This window comes from Ochotona curzoniae, unplaced genomic scaffold, assembly GCF_017591425.1.
Source record: "Ochotona curzoniae isolate NIBS_2020 unplaced genomic scaffold, NIBS_Ocur_1.0 scaffold_2453, whole genome shotgun sequence".
NCBI classification, from domain to species: domain Eukaryota; kingdom Metazoa; phylum Chordata; class Mammalia; order Lagomorpha; family Ochotonidae; genus Ochotona; species Ochotona curzoniae.
The window spans coordinates 6,965,497-6,984,011 of record NW_024467094.1 but is presented as its reverse complement, the minus strand read 5'-3'; the positions used below and the strand labels follow the sequence as shown (position 1 = coordinate 6,984,011).

General features: G+C 54.7%; 2 protein-coding genes across 9 annotated transcripts in view; one reads left to right on the top strand and one right to left on the bottom strand.

Moving 5' to 3' along the window:
* NDEL1 (nudE neurodevelopment protein 1 like 1) overlaps positions 1-18,191 on the top strand; it is a 46,030-nt gene extending 27,839 nt beyond the window's left edge. For 2 of the 6 annotated variants that reach the window (XM_041001316.1, XM_041001319.1), the window contains one exon: positions 4,415-6,659. In XM_041001316.1, coding sequence (XP_040857250.1) covers positions 4,415-4,508 — 94 coding nt within the window. In that variant the 3' untranslated portion in view covers positions 4,509-6,659. The other 4 variants (XM_041001315.1, XM_041001314.1, XM_041001318.1 and 1 more) reach the window with 4 other exon arrangements.
* MYH10 (myosin heavy chain 10) overlaps positions 8,865-18,515 on the bottom strand; it is a 125,798-nt gene continuing 116,147 nt past the window's right edge. The window contains exons 37-43 of one of the 3 annotated variants that reach the window (XM_041001310.1): positions 16,525-16,653; positions 14,337-14,425; positions 14,008-14,131; positions 13,722-13,930; positions 13,034-13,142; positions 11,732-11,904; positions 8,865-10,438 (exon numbers count right to left, since the gene is read on the bottom strand). In XM_041001310.1, the coding sequence (XP_040857244.1) occupies positions 10,294-10,438; positions 11,732-11,904; positions 13,034-13,142; positions 13,722-13,930; positions 14,008-14,131; positions 14,337-14,425; positions 16,525-16,653 (978 nt within the window). In that variant the 3' untranslated portion in view covers positions 8,865-10,293. The remainder of the gene's footprint in view (positions 10,439-11,731; positions 11,905-13,033; positions 13,143-13,721; positions 13,931-14,007; positions 14,132-14,336; positions 14,426-16,524; positions 16,654-18,515) is intronic. The other 2 variants (XM_041001312.1, XM_041001313.1) reach the window with 2 other exon arrangements.

Genomic DNA, 18,515 nt, shown 5'->3' with positions numbered 1-18,515 from the left:
TCCTGCAGGACTGCCTGGGGAAGGAGCTCAGCCTTGTGGCTTTGTGGTGTGGGGGTGCGCAGGGGTTCACCCCCCCTCAGGCCCTGCAGGCGCAGTGAGACCCTGCCCCCCGAGAACAGGATCCTTTAAGGAGGGGTGTTGCTCTGTCAGCCCGAGGACCTCCCCGTCTAGTCTGGGATCACTTCTGCCAGGGCCTGTGGTGCCTCCCCACATATCCCCCACCCCTGCAGCAAGGTGAACCACTATTCCTCCCAGCACTGGTGGCCTTCATGACACCCAGATGGGGGTCCTTCCCATGTGCAGTTAGTCACTTGAATTCTCTCCAATTCTATTCTTCTCCATGATTTTTATTTAGTTTAGTGCTGCTTCCCTATTTTGTCAAACAAAATTTCTTTGGGGTTGTGTGTTGTAGGTGGACTTGGGCTAATTTTAGGGCATGGTTTGAAAATAGTATTTGTATTTACAGTTAATATTTTTTTCCTTTTTTTATTAGGCAAGAAAAAGTCATATTTCCCACGTTATTCATGGGTAACTGAATTTGTTTGCTGTGCTCTTCTTTTCTGAATCACGGTGTGGGTTGGAACAGATGTTAACAAATTGGTTTTTGCTAACTGCATGGGGCTGACTGAGCTTTAACCAACTTAGAGCCCATGAAGTAGTTCTCAGGGTCCCGTTTGAGCTGACTGCGCACATCATGCGTGAGGAAGGCAGCAAGGGGGGGTGGCCTCGGGGTGGCTGTGGCTCTCAGCTTAGTCTGCTGCAGTGGTGTCTTGAGTCCAGGGGTGGGGGTCCACAGGTCCCATGTGGAGGCCATGACTCTCCCTGTCACCTGCCACGGAGGTCTCTAAGTGGTGCCCCCTTGTCTCTGAGTGTTTTTGTGTTCCCAAATTCACTTGGCGTGTCAAATGGAGACACGTGTGGTTAGCTTATATCAGCCAGGGCCGAGGCCTGGGGCTGCTGAGCTGCTGTGAGCTCCTCCTGACCTACGTGGGGAGATGGGGTGACTCGATCCTGGGAGCCACTCCCTGTTTCCTGTGGTGTCCTCTCAGCTGTCCTGGCCTTGTGTCCTGTCAGGTTTAGCTTCCGCCCTTTGTCGCTGCTATGTTAGCTCAGACTCTCCCGGACGAGTTTCTGAAGGTGCCCTGGCCCATCCCATTTCTTGGATTCTTCCGCTGCTGCTTGACAGCTGCCGACCTTAATGTACCTTGTCTTGGCAGGGGTTTCAAGTTCTGTAATTTACCTCTGGGGGCAGATTGTGACGTTGCAGCGCTTCGGAGCCTGTTTGGCATAGCGAACGCTTGGCTCTGTCCCCCCCGTATCTCCCTGATGTGCCTGTCACTGTGCCTGGGTGTTTCTTTCGGCGTGGTAGCTACTCCCTGCAACCACAGATTAGGTGTCCAGAGGTGGTACTCTGCACAGCTTTCACCTTCACCCAGCTTGGAGTCCCTAGCCACGGGCCTCCCCAGACCTACTTGAGTGGCTGGTGTGTGTCTCCTTGGAGGGGCCTTTGATTTCCTGCTTCTAGACTCAGAAGAGAGTGGTGCAGGGTGAGGCTGGCAGGCCATCCCCCTCTCACCTGCACAGGTTGAGTTCACTTCCTCCCGCACAGAGAAGTTCCTTGTCTGTATACTGGTTCTTTGCCCCATTAGTCGGTCCTGCTTTGGGGGCCCTGGGCACTGCTTGCTGAAGCTGCCATTTGGGAAGGGAGCGTGACTTAGGCATCTGCAGGCAGGTTGTGGGCCCCCCTTCCCTGGACCAGCTCCCTGGAGAGCTCAGGGCACTGCCTGGATCTTCCCTCGGAGATGAACTTGATGTTCCTTAAAGGTCCACGTCCTCAAAGGCTTGGATCCCAGCATGAGGGTTGCCCAGGCACCCATCCCTGTGGCTGCTGCTTTGCAGGCCCCTGTGGCCTGCTGGTCAGGTTCTTGGCTGCTGCCAGGCCCCCATGAGGTGGGGAGACTGTGCTGTGTAGCTCAGCATCCTCCATGACCTGTGGGCTGCAGGCTGTGGGTCACCCTGAGTGCTGTCACCAGGCTGTTGATGAGGTGGTCTAGGTCGACGGTCCCCTGGGCACTCTGCGCCTGTGCCCAGCCAGATGGTGATAGCTGGGGCTTGTTGGGTAAGGGCTACGGTGGTAAACAGGAGCTGTGCTTCTCCCCAGAAGAGGCCTGGACACGTAGCTTGGAAGCTTTCAAAAAGGATGAGCCTCAGACAGTCCCTCCCTTAGTCCAAAGAGAGAAGGGAGCATGCCGGCTGTGTGCATGGGAGTGGGACCACAGCTGCTGCGGAGCAGTTGGGTTTGCCAGAGCGGCTTCCCTCTGCTCTGGGTGGGCGTGGCTGTAGTTTAAACCCTAAACAGGTCTTCCGAATTTAGCTTAGTCATCTTTTTTTTTTAAAGATGTATTTATTTTTTATTGGAAAGTCAGATCTACAGAGAGGAGGAGAGACAGAGAGGAAGATCTTCTGTCCGATGATTCACTCCCCAAGTGAGCGCAACGCCCGATCCTGAAGCCGGGAACCAGGAACTTCTTCCGGGTATCCTACATGGGTGCAGGGTCCCTAGGCTTTGTGCCGTCCTCAGCTGCTTTCCCAGGCCACAAGCCAGGGAGCTGGATGCGAAGTGGAGCTGCTGGGATTAGAACCGGTGCTCATATGGGATCCCGGCACATTCAAGGCGAGGACTTTAGCCACTTGGCCACGCCCGGTTGGCCCATATCTTTTTTTGTTTGTTTGTTTGTTTTTGTTTAAGATTTATTTATTTTTCTTGGCAGATTTGCAGAGAAGAGACAAAGATTTTCCAAACATGGGTTCACTCTCCAGGTGGCCACAATGGCTTTGGGCTTTCCCAAACCACAAGCCAGGGAGCTGGGTGGCAAGTGGAGTAGCCGGGCCATGAACCCATGCCCATATGGGGTCCTGGTGCTTGAAGGGCAAGGATTTGCCAATTGAGCCATTGAGTCGGGGTCCCCGAGTTTAGTTTTTTCGATGTGAACTCCTGCTTGGGGTATCAAGTCTCTTTCTGCACCTGCTTCTCTGTACTTTCCTTACACTTCAGGGTACAAAATGACTGCAGGAAATGTGAGTCTTTTTCTTTCTTTTTAACAAAATATTTATTTTTATTTCTTTGAAAGAGTTTGGGGGGGGGGTGGGGAAGCGAGCTGGCTACAGTGGCCAGGGCTGGAGCCAGGACATTCTTCCAGGTCTTCCACAGACTGGCAGGAGCCAGTGCTTAGGTCTTCTGTTTTTTTTTTTTTTTTTTTTCTTATGTCATTGGTAGGGAGCTAGATTGGAAGTGGAGCAGCTGGGACACAAAATGGTACCCAGGTGGGATGCTAGTGTTGGAAGCTGTGGCTTAACTTGCTGCACCACAATGCCAGCCCCTGTCTTTTTTTTTTTTTTTTCCTGCACGAGTCTGTATCCAGTTGTTGGGACCCTCTGCTGAAGAAGGCGTGTGCTGGTGGCTGGGCCTCTGTGGTGGTGTTGGCATACGTTTCCTTGGGAGGTTTTCAGGACACAAGGTTGAGGTGGCCTCCACCCGAGCGAGCTCCAGGCCTGCACTCCTTGCTGCCCGCCGCTGCCCTGCTTGGTGGCTGGGGCCGGGACCTGGGGGCGGGCCGTGCTGCAGGTGCTTCGCTGGCCTGGGCCGCCTGCGCGGGGCTCTGCAGAGGAAACCTACTCGTCTGGCTTTGCTTGCTGAAGTTGTTTTTCTCCCTCTTGTTAAAATCCTCGGTGTACAGTGTCAGCTCTTTAGAAAATAATAAACAGTAAAGTCACAAACAAAATTTACCTACAACCCAGAGGGAAAAAAGTAACTTGTTCAGTTTTCCTTCTCTGATCTGTAGCAATATGATTTATGTGCATATATGTATACATGTCTCTATATAAAATGTGTATGTTATTTAAAGTATATTATCCACATATCGTGTATTCATGAGGGTTGAGTGTGAGTATATTATATATATGAGGCTAGTTTAAAAGGTTTGTGGGGAAATAGAATTACAAGAGCTTATTTTGGAGCAGGAAACTTTGGAAATGGATGCACAGTTTTGACAGGGACTTTTTGGAGTCTTCTCAGTTATGCACTTGGTAAGACACACGGCCTAGGTTTAGCATCCCAGCTTGTGGTGTCTGTACTCCGCGGCCCAGACCGTGTTCTGCCTGCTGCCTTTCCCCTTCTCTACCCAGAAAGCGGCCAGCCCCCTGGCTATAGTGGGCCCTGTGCTGGGCAGGGAATTTGTGTACCAGCTGGCTGAGAGGGGCTTGCTAGATAGCTTAGCCCTCAGGAGCCATCAGGGTTCTCCCCCCAGGCCCCAAAAAGGAATAGCTGTAGGAAGCAGGTTGAGTTTTTGGGGTGTGTGGAGTGACTGTAAATGACTCTGCCCTTCTCTCTCCTCTGCTCTGCTCACCCCTGCAGGGCAGTAAACGGCTTTGACCCAGCTCCTCCTCCTCCTGCCCTGGGCTCCTCGCGCCCCTCATCGGCACCCGGGATGCTGCCGCTCAGTGTGTGAGTGCCCGGCCCCTGGGGGCACCTGCCCTCCTCCAGCAACCCAGAATCCCTCCCCCCGCCTTGCTCCTCGGTGCCTGGGCCCTGCCCTGTGCGCCGCCTCCTGCTCCCTACACGGCTGGCCGAGGGCAGGCTGCGTGCAGCGGTGGCTGCTGGGCCCCGCCCAGACCCAGGACTCTGCGCGATCTCAATACTGGCTGTCTTCTCTTCTTGCCGTAGTGCCGTTGGTTTCACATGATTGCACTTTTGTGGGTCACGAGGTGATACGTACTTGTATTACTTGGTCACTGGATGCAGACGTACCCATTCGTCACACCTGCCTCATAGCCCCGCCCTGCTGTACTGATAGGATTTAGTTGTGCTTAGGACATTGCCAATCTTCTCGAAGTTCTTCCCTGAATCAGGTTGACCCGTGCCCTCCTCCTGAGTGCCCCTGGGCGTCGGCAGAGCTCACGATCATGTGTCCCCCAGTCCCAGTCCCCTGTGGCGGGGCCTGTTCCTGCCTGGAGTCAGGAAGGTCAGTGAGTGAGGAAACGTTTCCTGAATCTTCCGGTTTTAAGTAGCAGCCGCCATTATCCAGCCAGCCTCCTGGAGCAGCAGAGGGCCAGGGCCCAGAGTGTGTGGGAGGCTGGGCCACCAGGCCTCCTCCTCTGCGTGCCTCAGATGGGGGTGGGGTGGGGGCAGCCACCTCCCCATGCCAGCTTTTTGGTCCTTTGGCAGTGCGGTGACATCTAGAGCGTGGTCCGTCCCCTTCCTGGGGGCCGTGGCAGGTGTGTCAGGAAGATGGGGGCTGGCTGACTACCCGTGGCTGTCCTGTGCATCCTTTGATTACTCATGCTGCATTTACTGTTTACATTTGTTTTATTGTACATAGGTTTGTAAACATTATTGCCTAAGATATTTGTATATAACTTGGGCTTTGTAGCTTTTATTTATTCAGAACTCACATGGCATGTTACTGACTTCCGATGGTGTCCTGCTCTGGGCAGCTGTATAGGATCATCATGAGGTTAAAAAACAACACTTCCCTCCCCAAAAATCTTTTAATGTGGAAACAATAAATTTCACAGAAAAAGAGGATTGTGGTTGTCTTCTTGGTTCCTGCCGTCTGTGAGAAGAACTCGAGTGCTTGTGTGCTGAAGGGGGCGTCGGCCAGACTGCGATCCTGGCATGGCACCCAGAGGATGCAGCTGGCCTCTGGGGGTCGTCGTTGGGACCACATGAGCTCTTGTGCTGCTTATAGGAGCAACCTCGGAGTGGCAGGGGCTGGCGGGGGCCACCGGGCAGCTCTGGAGCCACATGCCTGTGGGATGGATGCTGTCGAGGATTCAGTGGCCGGAGGGCCTGTATATGCCCGTGAGCAGAGAGGGTGTCAGGTGTTGGGTAGTAAGATCCCAGGTGACACGTTGAGGTGTGCGTAGGTGGCATCTGAATGTGGCTGGTTCCCACTGGTGGTTGCCCATGGCAGGAGGAGCTGTGAACCGTGCGCTTGCTCACACAGCAGCATCGTTGGAATAGTGTCTCTCGGGTAGGAGACCCGCCCGCCTGCCACTCTGGGAGCTTGTGGCTCACTCCAAGAGGGGCTTTTGTCTTCAAGAGGTGCTGGGGCTCCTGGTTGCTTGTCCCCCCATTTGGAAGAGAGGTATTGGCATCTAACAGGTGTCTTCTGCAGCAACCCCAAACAGGAACATGAACTAGCCAGTTGAAACGAGGAGGAGGTTGGCACCCTGTGTTCAATCCCTGGCCCTTGGGGTTTCAGTGTCTTTGCCTTGGGTGCCTTGGGGCTCATCCAGTCTACCCTCTGTGACTTGGTGGGACACCACCCTTGGGTCCAGGGGAGCGGGAGCAGGCCACCCTGTGCGGGCTGGGCTTGTGGAGATCCAGTTTGGTCTTTACGTTCAGACTCCACAAGGGAACCTCATGATGCAGCAGGCCTTGATGTCGGCTTTTCAGGGCATCCTCTGGCTCCTCGATGGTGTCCTGTCTAGCTGAAGATGGCTCCCGAGGGGCTCCTTTCCCTAGGGCTGCCCGCCTTCCAGCGTTGTCCTCCATGCTGGGTCCCCTCATGGGGTGGTCTTCCCTGCAAGAGGGGCTGCTGCTCCAGGGGTTGACACAGTGTCTGTGGGCAGCAGTTTCATCTCACTTCTCACCCCTTGCTCCCTAGACATCTCCCCGGGTGGGAGCAGGAGCCAGCACGCTACTTGCCTGCAGCCAGATGTCTACCATCGCAGCCCCTCCCTCTGCAGCTCTGCCAAGAGCCAGAGCTGGGATGGAGAACGCACCCAGAGGCCCGTGAGCAAGGTGTGCTGCTGCCTCAGGCAACGGAAGGGACAGGGAAGCGGACCGGAAGTGAGTCCAGTTGGGCTGCTGAGCCTTTCCACGAGGCCTCAGGGCCTTTCTCCCTTGCTCAGTCTGTGTCTGGATAAGCTTGTTTGAAATTGCAGAAAGGCGAGCAGTGGCTGGTGCTGCCGTGGCAGTGGGGGATTAATCCAGCCTGCACCCCACATCTTGTGTGAGCTGGGGTGTGCCCGCTCTGCTGCCTCCTGGGAGCCCACGCATTGGGATGGGGAGGCCCCTGTCACCAGATCTTCCCTCCAGAGACGGGCGGTCCGAAGCGCTGGCTCCCTGTTGGCTTGGCGGGGGCCAAGATACTCCTTGGCTGCATTGTCTCTGGTGTTTACACATTTTCCCCAAAGGTTAAAGCAAATTGAAACCACAAGCTTGTTACTTGTTTCTTTCCTAAAAATGTGAGGAATCCTGTTTGTAAATCACTTTTCTTCCTGTGATTTGAAGCCTGTTATCGGAAAGGTGCTGCCTGTGTTAAGAAATATGGAAATTTGTGAATGTTATGAGCAAACCCAATGGAGTAGCATGACCAGGCTCGTGGTAGGTAAACAGCCAGCTGATGGTGCTGGTGGGGGCTGCTGTGCAGGGTCAGGAGGTGGGGTCCGACCTTGTCCTGCTGCCCCTGAGTCCTGGTGGCACTTCCGGGGAGCATTTTTGTTTACCAGAGTCTGACTGCTGATAGTGTGGAGAGCTGCTTGGACCTTGATTGATGGGGAGAGGCCTGGCAAGAGGGTGTGGGCTGCCAGGTCTGGGAGCTGGTGTTCTGGCACCTCCAGGTAAGCTTGGGTCCTGGTTCAAAATAAGTGACTGAGCTAGAGAACAGTGACAAGGTGGCCCCCCATGCTTCGGTGCTCGGAACTTAGGGAGGTGAAGGTGCTTCTGCCTCCCCAGTGTCGTGCTGTAGGGGTGTGGTGAGCCACATAAACTCTTGGGGAACACCTTGGACTTTGCCCTCTGGGTGTTCCTCCCCAGCTTCTTGGCTTCCCAGGAGGAACAGTCTGGATGGACTCCAGTGGCCAACTAGAAGGAACCTTCTTCACTGTTTGTACAGCCTTGGCTGGGTGCTCAGAGCACCAGGAAGACTGCTGACAGCAGTCCGGCGTGGGCTGTGTGCGTCCCCCAGGCTGAGCAGCCGTTGCCGAGGTGAGGCTCAGCTGAGGGCGTGCTCAAGTTGTGCGGTCGCAGGCACTCAGGACTCCCTGGGGGTGCTGGGACATGAGGCAGACACTAGAGCCCATTGCCACTTCCATCCCTGGCCTTCCCTGTTGCTGGGGACAGCAGTATACATTGGTTTTTGAAATCTGCATGAGGGATTTGCAAAATGTTCATAGAAAATGTTGCAAAAAATCTGTACATGGATTTCAACTTGTTTTAGTTCCAAAATAAGTTTTTTTTTTTTTTTTAAATGAAAGATTTAGTTGAAAAAGTGAGGGAGACAAGAGATCTTCCATCCTCTGGCTCACCCTGCAGATGCTGGTGATAACCAAGAGCCAGTAACTCCGCTACAGTCTCTGTGCTGGCCACCGCCCACTGCCTCCCCGGGCAGCCTGGCAGCCAGGCCGAGTGGTACCAAGAGCGGTTGCAGGCTGTGCAAGTGGTGACTTAATTCCCAGGGCCCCAGCACTGATCCCTACTTTTCTACCAACTTTTTGAAGTTATATTTCTTACTACCAGAACCAGCCTAAATTAAGAAGGTTCTAGAATTGGAAGCCAGAATTCCACATGGGGTTCTGTGCTCTCCTGGCGGGTACCGCCCGAGTCCTCCTGGGCAGCGTGTCCTGCCACTTCTCACGCTCTGACGTGGCGGTGAGTCACTGAGTTGCGAGCAGGAACGCTCCCTTGGCAGCAGCCGGCCCGGGGCTGCGGGCTGCTCCCTCCAGTCAGCTCAGACGGACGTGGAGAACAGAAGGTGAGAAGACAAAACTGCATGTTGACGTGATGATCATTGTTTATTGAGGTCTGTCCATTTGCAGCGGGTGCTTTTCTCTCCAAGTAAACAGAGCAGGCGTAAGTATCTATAATGAATAAATTTATTGTCTTACAAAAATCATTGTCTAGAAATATGGGAATACAAGAAAAGATATTTGCAGTCAGGTGTCTGGTGGTCAACAGCCAGGACAGTTCATAAAGGGGAAACTTAAGATTCCAAACCCACACGACGAGTTCTGCCTAACAGATGTTAAAGCTTTTAACCCAAAAGGTTTGTCTTCAAGCACATTGCAGAGGGTCAAGGATTTCTCATTAACACTGATTCATTGTCACTGAATGTTTATAATACCACTTTGACTAGAGAGGTACATGATATGAAGCACAGTCAAAACTTAATACATGAAATCGTTAGAGGCAAATAATATATTTAACATTGTCTTAGTACTGTAGTGTCTAAGGCACTTTCTGTAATGTCAGCTTGCTCAGCGATCAACCAGAAACAGAACGCTACGTGGTCACTGGAACGCTGTCCCAAGGGAGGGGAAAAGGACTCCCCCCTGGCATGTCAACATTCAGGCGGTGGCCTCTGGGCCTCCCTGACACACCCGGGACAGGCCTTGGACACAAAACCAAGATTCCCGTTTTGGGCTCAAAGCAGTGGCTGAATGTGCAGGGTCGGCGGGAGGGCCTGGCTGGCGATGGGAGTGGGGCGGGGATCTCCCAGCTCCTGCTGGGACCCCGGGCCCCATTTCTGGGGTCCCTGGGCTGGCTGCCACCTGGGGCCCTGGCCACCTCGTGGCCTCTACCCTTGTAATGCCCACAGCAGCCCTGGCCAGGGACAGTTCACAAGAGTAGTTGTGGGGACACTATCAACTTGAGGGGCAGAGCGATCTCTTGGGAGATGGGCATGGTAGCCCCAAATGGATGCCGCTCCCCCCAATCCAACCCACCCCTCTAATTGTCCCAAAACCCCTTTCACAGTTTGCTCATTGAAATAGCGTATCATTATCGGAAGGAAATGAAAGACACAAGTGCAGTTTGGGTTCCACAATGTTCACAAAGTGACTGCTGTGGCCGAGGAGTCGGGCCACACGGACACAGAACTAAGTCGTCTGTCTGTGACAGAGCATGCAGAGCGACCACAGGGCTGCCCCAACCCGGCTACTGGCCTCCAAGGGTCCAGAATTTGTGTTTTAAAAAGGGTTCTCTTCTTAACATGTGTTATAAAATGTCTCTTGATGACTATGTGGAAAATAGATGCGATGAGGAGACAATCTGTTTAATACGCATGTTTGGTGTTATGTATATATATATATAAAAAGGGAGCAGGTGTACCTAACCTGAAGCAGGGTACAGTACGCGTAGGCTGCAGAGTCTTAAGACACAGTTGATCTTGCGCAAGGAATCCCGTCGCTTGCCAAGTGCCTAACCGTGTTGGAAGAGGCCCCCGGGCGGGCTGGCACCGGGGTAAGTCCCTCTGTCCCACTACACTGCCCCCTCTGCTGCCTGCGACTTCACTCCGACTGTGGTGGCTGTGTCTCGTTGACATCGCTGGTCTTACTTTCTGTGTCGTCATCTGACAGCTCCAGGGAAGCTCCCTCGATGTGCAGCTGGCGTCGGCCAGATCGGCTTGAAGAGAAGCTAATGGGGCCCCCACGCCTGGAGAGAGCAGAGAGCAGACGCGTGTGGGTAAACCTGCAGGGGCGGGTGGCACTCGGGCTGCTTGACCCCTAGCAACTGAGCCATCGGTCTCACCCCTTCCTCGGAACACTTGGCTGTAGGGTGGGAACTGTCCCGAACTGGGGAAGGAACTGTCCCGACCTGGGTCATGCCAGGCAACACGCTGCTTCCCTGGGCTCAGCCAGCAAAGGTGTGAGTGCGGCTCTCAGACCACACAGGCTTTTTGCTCTTGCGTCTGTGTTGTCTTACAACCCCTCCTCATGTACAAACTACCCTTGGCTCGCTGGCTGTACGGCAGCAGGATGTGGACCACGCGTGCCCAATGGCCAGGCTGCTGTTGCGCCCTCAGAGCACAGTCAGTGTGGAGAGGCAGTTGCAGTCCAGGGGGCCTTTCTGCCAGCAGCCTCTGCCCAGTCTATTTGATTTTACCGTTAAGCATTTGGATCTGGCTGGCTCCCTAGGTGTCTAACAGCTGGGGCCAAAGCTGGGAGCCAGGATCACTGGATCACAAAAGAGGTGTGAGTGAGCGGCAGGCAGCTTCCAGGATGTGCCTTGGCAGGTAGCTGGCATCAGGAGCTGCACAGTGCTTCTCCCCACGCTGCATGCTGCTCTCAACATCCTGCTGCCTTTTAAAAAAAATTGTATTTGAAATGCAGATTTTCAGAAAGAAGGAAGAGATCTTCCATATCCTGGTTCACTCCTCTTCTGGGTCTCCCATGCGAGTGCAGGGGCCCAAGTCTGTCCTTAACTGCTTTCCCAGGCCACAGGCAGGGAGCTGGATGGGAAGTGGAGCAGCCGGGATACAAACCGGCGCCCATGTGGGATGCTGGCGCTTGCAGATGGATGATCAGCTTGTTGAGCCACTGCACTGGCTCCACCAAGGCTGGAAACTCCACACTCAAGGCTATTGGAGGCCTGCATTGTGGGAAGCAAATGCCTGGTATGCTGTTGGCATACCCCAAATGAGTGCCAGTTGGAGTCCGAGCTGCTCCGTTTCTGACCCAGCTTCTTGCTGATGTGCCTGGGAAGGCGTAAGTACTTGATCCCCTGACTCAGCCTGCCTAGCTCTGGCCACTGGGGTAGCAGCAGATGGAAGCCCTCTAACACAGGATGGACACCTGGGCTCGGACCCCACAGCCCCAACTTTCCAGCCCTGAGCATTTCTGCCAGTGAATGGTAAAGAGAGCGAGTTTGTTCCTTTTCCTGTGGGCTATCATTAAGGCTGGGGAAGTTTGGGCAGCTGCCTGCCAGCTTGGGGGCCCTGGCACTCACCTCAGCCGGTTCTTCAGTGTGCTGACCTCGCGGCTTAGACCCTCGTTGGCCTCGGTGGCATCGTCCAGTTCCCGCTGGAGTTTACGCCGGGAGGCGTTGGCACGTGTAGCTTCTTCCTCTGCTTCCTCCAGCTGCCGCTTGAGCTGCTTCATCCTGGCATTGGCCTTCTCCATCTTGGGGGAGTTACAGGAGCCAAGACAAGACCACAGTGAGTCTAGTGCCAGCCCTGTGCCCCTGGGCAGCAGTATGGCCCTTGCCTGGTAGGCTGTGAGCACATACACATGCCTGGGTGACGGGGAACTCACCAGGCAGCTCCAAGGTTTTTTTATTGCAAAGTCAGATATATGGAGGAGACAGAGGAAGATCTTCCATCCGATGACTCACTCCCCAAGTGGCTGCAACAGCCGGAGCTGAGCCAATCCGAATCAGGAGCCCTGAGCCTCTTCCAGATCTCCACCCTGCACCAAGGCTTTGGGCCGTCCTCGACTGCTTTCCCAGGCCACAGGCAGGGAGCTGGATGGGAACTGGGGATGCCAGGATTAGATCCTGCGCCCATATGGGATCCCAGCGTGTTCAAGGTGAGGACTTTAGCTGTTAAGCTACCGTGCTAGGCCCTGCCCTGGGATTTCTTGGCCTGCCATTCTGAGCAAAGGCAGAATCCACTCGTCCTGAGTTTTCGACCTTCCCATGACTGACTGCAGAGCACATCATGCGGACACCCCCGACTCGGGCGGTAGGATTACATGGCACTCCAGCACATGGCACTCTGGGAGGATGTGCTGTGAGCACCTGAGGCCTTCCTGAGCCTGGCACGGGCAGGCCCATGCCAAGTGGGAAGTGCCCTTGGTACTGCTAGGCCTGAGGCAGCCATGCACTCAAGTGCATCGCCCCTGCTTATCTCAGCAGTGACGCTCCCGACAGCGGGAGGAGGCGCAGCCCCATGCTGGTGGGGAGCGCCGGGTCCTGGTGCGCCCCGAGGGTCCCGCGGTGTAACCTGCCCAGGCCCACGCCTCCACCCTGTCACTGTTTCATGACTGACAGCCCACAAGCACACGGCATCCCTGCAGTCTGGGCACTGGTGGGGGAAGATGGTTGAGGCTTCATACTGGAAAGCTTTTCCCACCTGCTGGCTTTTGCCCACCCCCATCTCTATGGTGTGCCCTGTGAATGCCCACTGTTTGAACACCTTACAGCCCCTGAGAGCCCGTATGCCATGGAAACAGCAGAGTGAGGCGCTCCAGAGGGCACTTCCCTTCACTCGCTCCTGTTCCCGGGCTGCAGCGCCCCCGCGTGGCGAGCTACCTGCTCCTTGTACTGGTCCGCGTGTCGCCGCTCATCTTCCACCTGCATGAAGATCTCCTTCAGCTTCTTCTCGGTGCGGCGCACCAGCTTGTTGGCAGCTGCTCGTTCCCTGCAAAAGTGACCGCAGTCTTTGAAATTCTTGATATTTTCAAGGGGGAAATGCATACTTTTAACGGTATTATAAAAAATTTGAGAGAATCTCCATCTGCTGGTTTATTTCCTAGGTGCCTGCAGCAGCAGCTGGGTTGGGCCAGGAAAGGAACTCGATCCAAGGGTCCCATGTAGGTGACAAGAGTCCCGGACACCCTTGGGGGACGCCTGTGTCCTACCAGCAGTGTCTCTCCAGCTCAGATGTGTCCCACCCCAGGGGACAGTGCTTTCATTTTTCCTTCAGAAGTGACCGATTCTTTGCCCTCAGCACAGGCCCCATCTCCAAAGGCCAGCCCTGAATTGGACCAGACAGCGCGGAATGCTTTGGTGCGGCCAGAGTGAGACACTCCAGATGCCACTCACCTGGGAAGCAGGTCCTGGGTGGGGACCGGAGGAGCTGCTGGGCAGAGCTCAGAGGCCACCTCTCTGGACCACTGAGCACCTACAGGCCCTCCCCGTGTGACTCAGCCAGAGCCCCGAGCCTGCTCATAACAGATTCGCCTTTTGGTTTCAGTTTATGGTGTCAAGGACCTCTTACTTGGCTTCTTGTTCTAGCTGCTCCTCCAGCTGCCCAATCTTGGCCTCCAGGGCTGAGATGGTGGCCTTGAACTTGGACTTGACAGCGCCCTCCAGCTCCTGCAGCTTGGCCTTCAGCTCCTTGTTTTGCCGCTCCAGCTGCTGGCGTGCATTGTCACTCTTCTGTGCGGCACTACGCTCGGCCGCCAGCTCGGCGTTTAGCGTGTCCACCTAGAGGGGAGGGGCATGGTCACTCGTGTCCTGGGGCGGCATGGCCCTCCCCAGGAGGGGGACAGCCGTGCGGTCACCTGCAGCGTGGTCTTGCGGAAGCGGTCGTTGAGCAGCTCCATGTTGCTCTGCTCCTCCTCCAACTCCTCCTCCAGCTGTGCAATCCGCGCCTCGAGGCGCCGCTTCTCGTCCAGCAGTGCCGACCTGGTGGGTGCAAGGAAGAGGGGCCGCTCAGTGCCAGCCTCCCCAGGAAGTCCCTTCCACCCCACACCCATGCACCCGGCCGTGGTGGTGGTCAGGGCTAGCGCCTTGCACTCAGCTTTCCAAATCTTTAACTGCTAGGTGGCCCCCGTCCCCGCAATAAGTGTGCCTCAGCTGAGAGCCCTCCCTTCTCCACCAGGAAACTCACTTGCCAGAAGCGCTGTTGGCGATCTCATCAGCCAGTTCATCTCTCTCCTGCTCAGCGTGGCGGCGCGCGCGCTCAGATGAGGCAAGTTCCTAAGGAAGTAGAGACCACGATTTATTTCTGGCTGTTACAGGTGTTTTGTGTGCAGGGTGACAGTACCAGCGCTGCAGCAGCAGACGGGAGAGATGAGGGCAGCCTGCCTGGGGCAAGCCAGCCAGTAGTGCGGGGGTCAGCGTTCTGCACAGTGATGTCCAGAGTGGAAAGCAGCCATTTCACTGTGAGCTGAGTACAAACTGGTCCCAATGCACCATGAGCTACAACTCCCGGTCCACAAGTATTTTCCACACACACAGTTTAGAGGTCAAAGACACTAGGCAATAAAGACCAGAGAAGGCTAACAAGGCTGGCAAGCAGCAGAAAGGCAGGTTCCGCTACCCTCGCCAGGGCAGGAGCGCGACAGGACGCCCTGCATGCCGCGGCATGCCAGGGTAGCACAGGCAGCAGCTCCGGGCCGACTCGGAACTGCTGCTTGGGACAGCCCACCATCAGGCCTTGGACCCTAGTGACACCCCTGGGCTCCTGGCCCCAGGCTGGGTGTGTTTTAGGGTAGGGGATCAGCAGGAGAATGGAAAGGACTTTGGGCCTGTAGGTCACAAGATCGGGGATGGCTTTTGCAAAAATGCTTGCGAGGGGGCGTCTGCTGCCCTCTGCTGGTTCCCAAGTGACCCTGGTGGCTGGGCCAGGGGTCAATCCTGCTCTGCTGCCATGCGGCAGGTCCTGGAGTAACACCTGCCACCACCTGGTGTGCACGTGAGCAGGGAGCTGGAATGGGGAGGACACCCAGCTCTCATGTGGGATGAGGGCTCTGGAAGCACTCGCTTGCCTGAACAAGAGGCAGGCAGGGCAATGTGATCCTTTCCCGGAAGGTCTGATGCAGAGCGGGCCAGCCAGGACCCCTCCGGGAGGCCCCACCGCCCCGGGACCGGCCAGCTCTGACATGCCACTCCTGGCGAGGCGGCACCGCAGTGAGCACGTTAGGATGCTGTCAAAGCTGACCACGCCCAAGGCCCAGAGCTCACCAAAGTCTCGGACAACGCGATAAAGCGGGAAATAAAGCTAAAAGGCAAAAACCATATTTTGGGGGAAACTAAAAACACTCCTTGGAATTACTGATGTCCCATGGATAAAAAAGAAATGATAGTGAAATCACTCTATAGGGAAATGCATGGAATAAAGCGAAAGCAAAAGGTAGAGGGAACCTGGAGTCTCACAGAAGTATTGGGAAGAAAACCTGGAAGTGTCCAACTAAAGAGGAGGAAAGGGCCCTGAGGGACAAAGGCAGGAGCAGACAGCGGGCCTGGCGGGCCGGGGTCTGGGGATGGGGGTCTACCTCCGGCCTGCTGTGTGTCCCGCAAGCCTCACTGTGCCAGTGGCGACGCAGCACCCAGCGTGCTTGCAGTGGGAGGGACTTCCTGTTAGCTGATACCACCAAGTCTGACACTACCTCCCGGGCTTGGCTGCGCGATCATCCTTCATGTGTACAAGGACGCCCCACGCGGTGGTAACCCCTCCCACGGGCAGCGCCTCGGTGGTCCCTCCAAGCCACTGACAATGATTCTTCTATCACACGATCAGGGCTTGTATGTAAAAGCTACGTCAGCAAATGATGCTAAATCTTCACCCTGAGACCAGCAGCCCTTCTCGGGGCTCAGGGTCAGAGCTGGTGTCGCAGTGCAGTGTTAAAGCTGCCACCACCAGGACGCCGGCGTCTCATGCTAACGCGGGGGAAGGCAGGGGAAGATGGCCCAACTATGGGGCCCTGTCGCCTTTGAAGGAGACCAGGATGGGGTTCTAGGCTCCTTGGCCTGGCCCAGCCACAAGTGTTGTGGCCCAAGTGTTGTTCCCCAAGTGTTGTGGCCACTTGGGGAAGGAACCGTGGGTTGGAAGTTCCGTCTTCTCTCTGTCACTGTCTTCCTGATACGTGAATCCTTAGAGAGTGAATCGGCTCTGCCGCCTTCAGCCAGGTGGGGTCCGAGCCGGGTGCAGTGCGGCTGCTGCCTGCTGGCCTGCAGCATGAGCGGGGCCGCGCCCTGTCCACAGCGGGGAGGCCCAAGTCCCCCGAGACCCCAGCCGCTCCGGGAGACGCTGAAAGGCTCAATTGTTGAACAAATGGGTGAACAGGTAAACAAACCTCCTGTAACTGCAGGATTTCTGCTTCTAGACTCTTCAGTTTCTTCTCACTCTCCTTGGACTGAGCAAAAATCTCATCTCGGGACGCACGGGCTTCTTCCAGTTCCCGCTGATAATCCTTCATCTGGGCCTGCGGGGGGAGGCAGGTGTCAGGGTTGTTCTCATCCTTAGTTTTTAAACACATGAGATTTTTCTCAGATTACAAGAGTCACACACATTTGTTGTAAATATGAGAGAGAAGTGGCCAAGACACTACATGCCTGTGCCTTAGGAAAACGGGTGCCCAAAAAACTGAATCTGGTGATACTTAAGAAGGATTATACATCCTAAGTGGGATTTATCTGAGTAATTAGCATAGTTACTCAGTTACTACAACCCCAGGCTGACCTCAGTGGTGCAGCAGGCATCCGACAGAACCCAGCACCCCTTTGTTACAAAAACATCTCGCTGAAGCTTTCTCAGCTGACTGAGGATTAATGGGAACCTCATAGCAACTATCATAAGTAACGACTCAAGACGGCGCTTTCCAGAAAAGATCAGCAACACAGCAGCAGGCCGAGTGTTGCCACACGTTACTGGCAACGTCATGTTATTTCCTGCCAGGGTAAGTAGACAAGACAAAGACATCTAGACTGGAAAGGAAGAAATAGAACTATCTTCATTTGTACATGAAATGATCTTGTTTATAAAAAACAAATCAGATAATCAACTCCAAAAAACCCACTAAAGCGAATATGAGTTCAATAAGGTTGCAGGATACAAGTTATACAAAAGTTAATTGTGGGCCCAGTACAGTAGCCTAGTGGTTAAAGTCCTCGCCTTCCACACACTGGGATACCATTTAGGTACAGCTTTGCATCCTGGCTGTTTCATTTCCCATCCAGCTCCCTGCCTGTGGCCTGGGAAAGCAGTCGAGGACGGCCCAAAGCCGTGGGACCCTGCACCCACGTGGGAGACCCGGAAGAGGCTTGAGACCTCTGGCTTCAGACTGGCTCAGCTCTGGCCGTTGTGGCCACCTGGGGAGTGAATCATTGGAAGGAAGATCTGTCTTTCCTGGCATCAGAAAAACAAAATATAAACTCAATAAAAGCAGTGAAACATCTGAAACCATCAAAAGCTCTAAGACATTATTGAAAATCTAAATAAATGGAAAGATACCCACGGCTGTTAAGACATCACATTTTCCAAATGATCAGAATCAACACTGTCAGAACCCAAGCGGCAGGGCCGGCACCGTGGTGTCGCAGGTAAAGGACAAAGCCGTTGTCTGTGACGCTGGCATCCCTTAGGGGGCCTGTTCAAGTCCCGCCTGCTCCTCTTCAGATCCAGCTCCCTGCCCACGGGCCTGGGAAAGCAGCAGCCGAGGAGCAGGCCCTGCCTGTGCCGACGGGGCGGCTGCGCCTCTGCTCTGGCTCGCCCAGCCGCTGGGGCTGTTCGGGGAGTGAAGGAGTTGGAAGATTTCTGTAACTACTTCTCAAAAATACCTAACAAAACAAAACTAAACCTCCAGGTTTGCTTTGTGTGTGTGTGTGTGCTTGTGTCTAAGAAACTGACAAGTTAATCTGTAAATCCATATAGAATTTCCAAGAACTGAAAGCAGCAGAGACGTGCTGGGTAAGTCACACTCCAGCTTCCCGACCCTTGGCAGCTGCAAGGAGCCCGCGGCGCGCAGAGGTGAACACGCCAGCAGTCCAGGGCCCCCGACCGCCCAGCGCTGCCCGCACAGCGCAGTGCACACAGAGCAGCGGGGCTCGGACAGCTGCACATCCACAGCCCCAATCCATCAAGAGCTTGAGAGTAAGAGCTGTAAGTGCAAAACAGGTGTACACTGTTGACTCAAGATGGAGTTTCTATCTATAACAAAAAAAATCTAAAAATAAAATATTGTGGAGGATGGGAGGAAATAATCTGGCAATAAACTGTCTTATAAAACACATCCAAAATGTGCAAATGTTTCAATAATGAAAACGGTCCACAGGACAGAGGATGCTC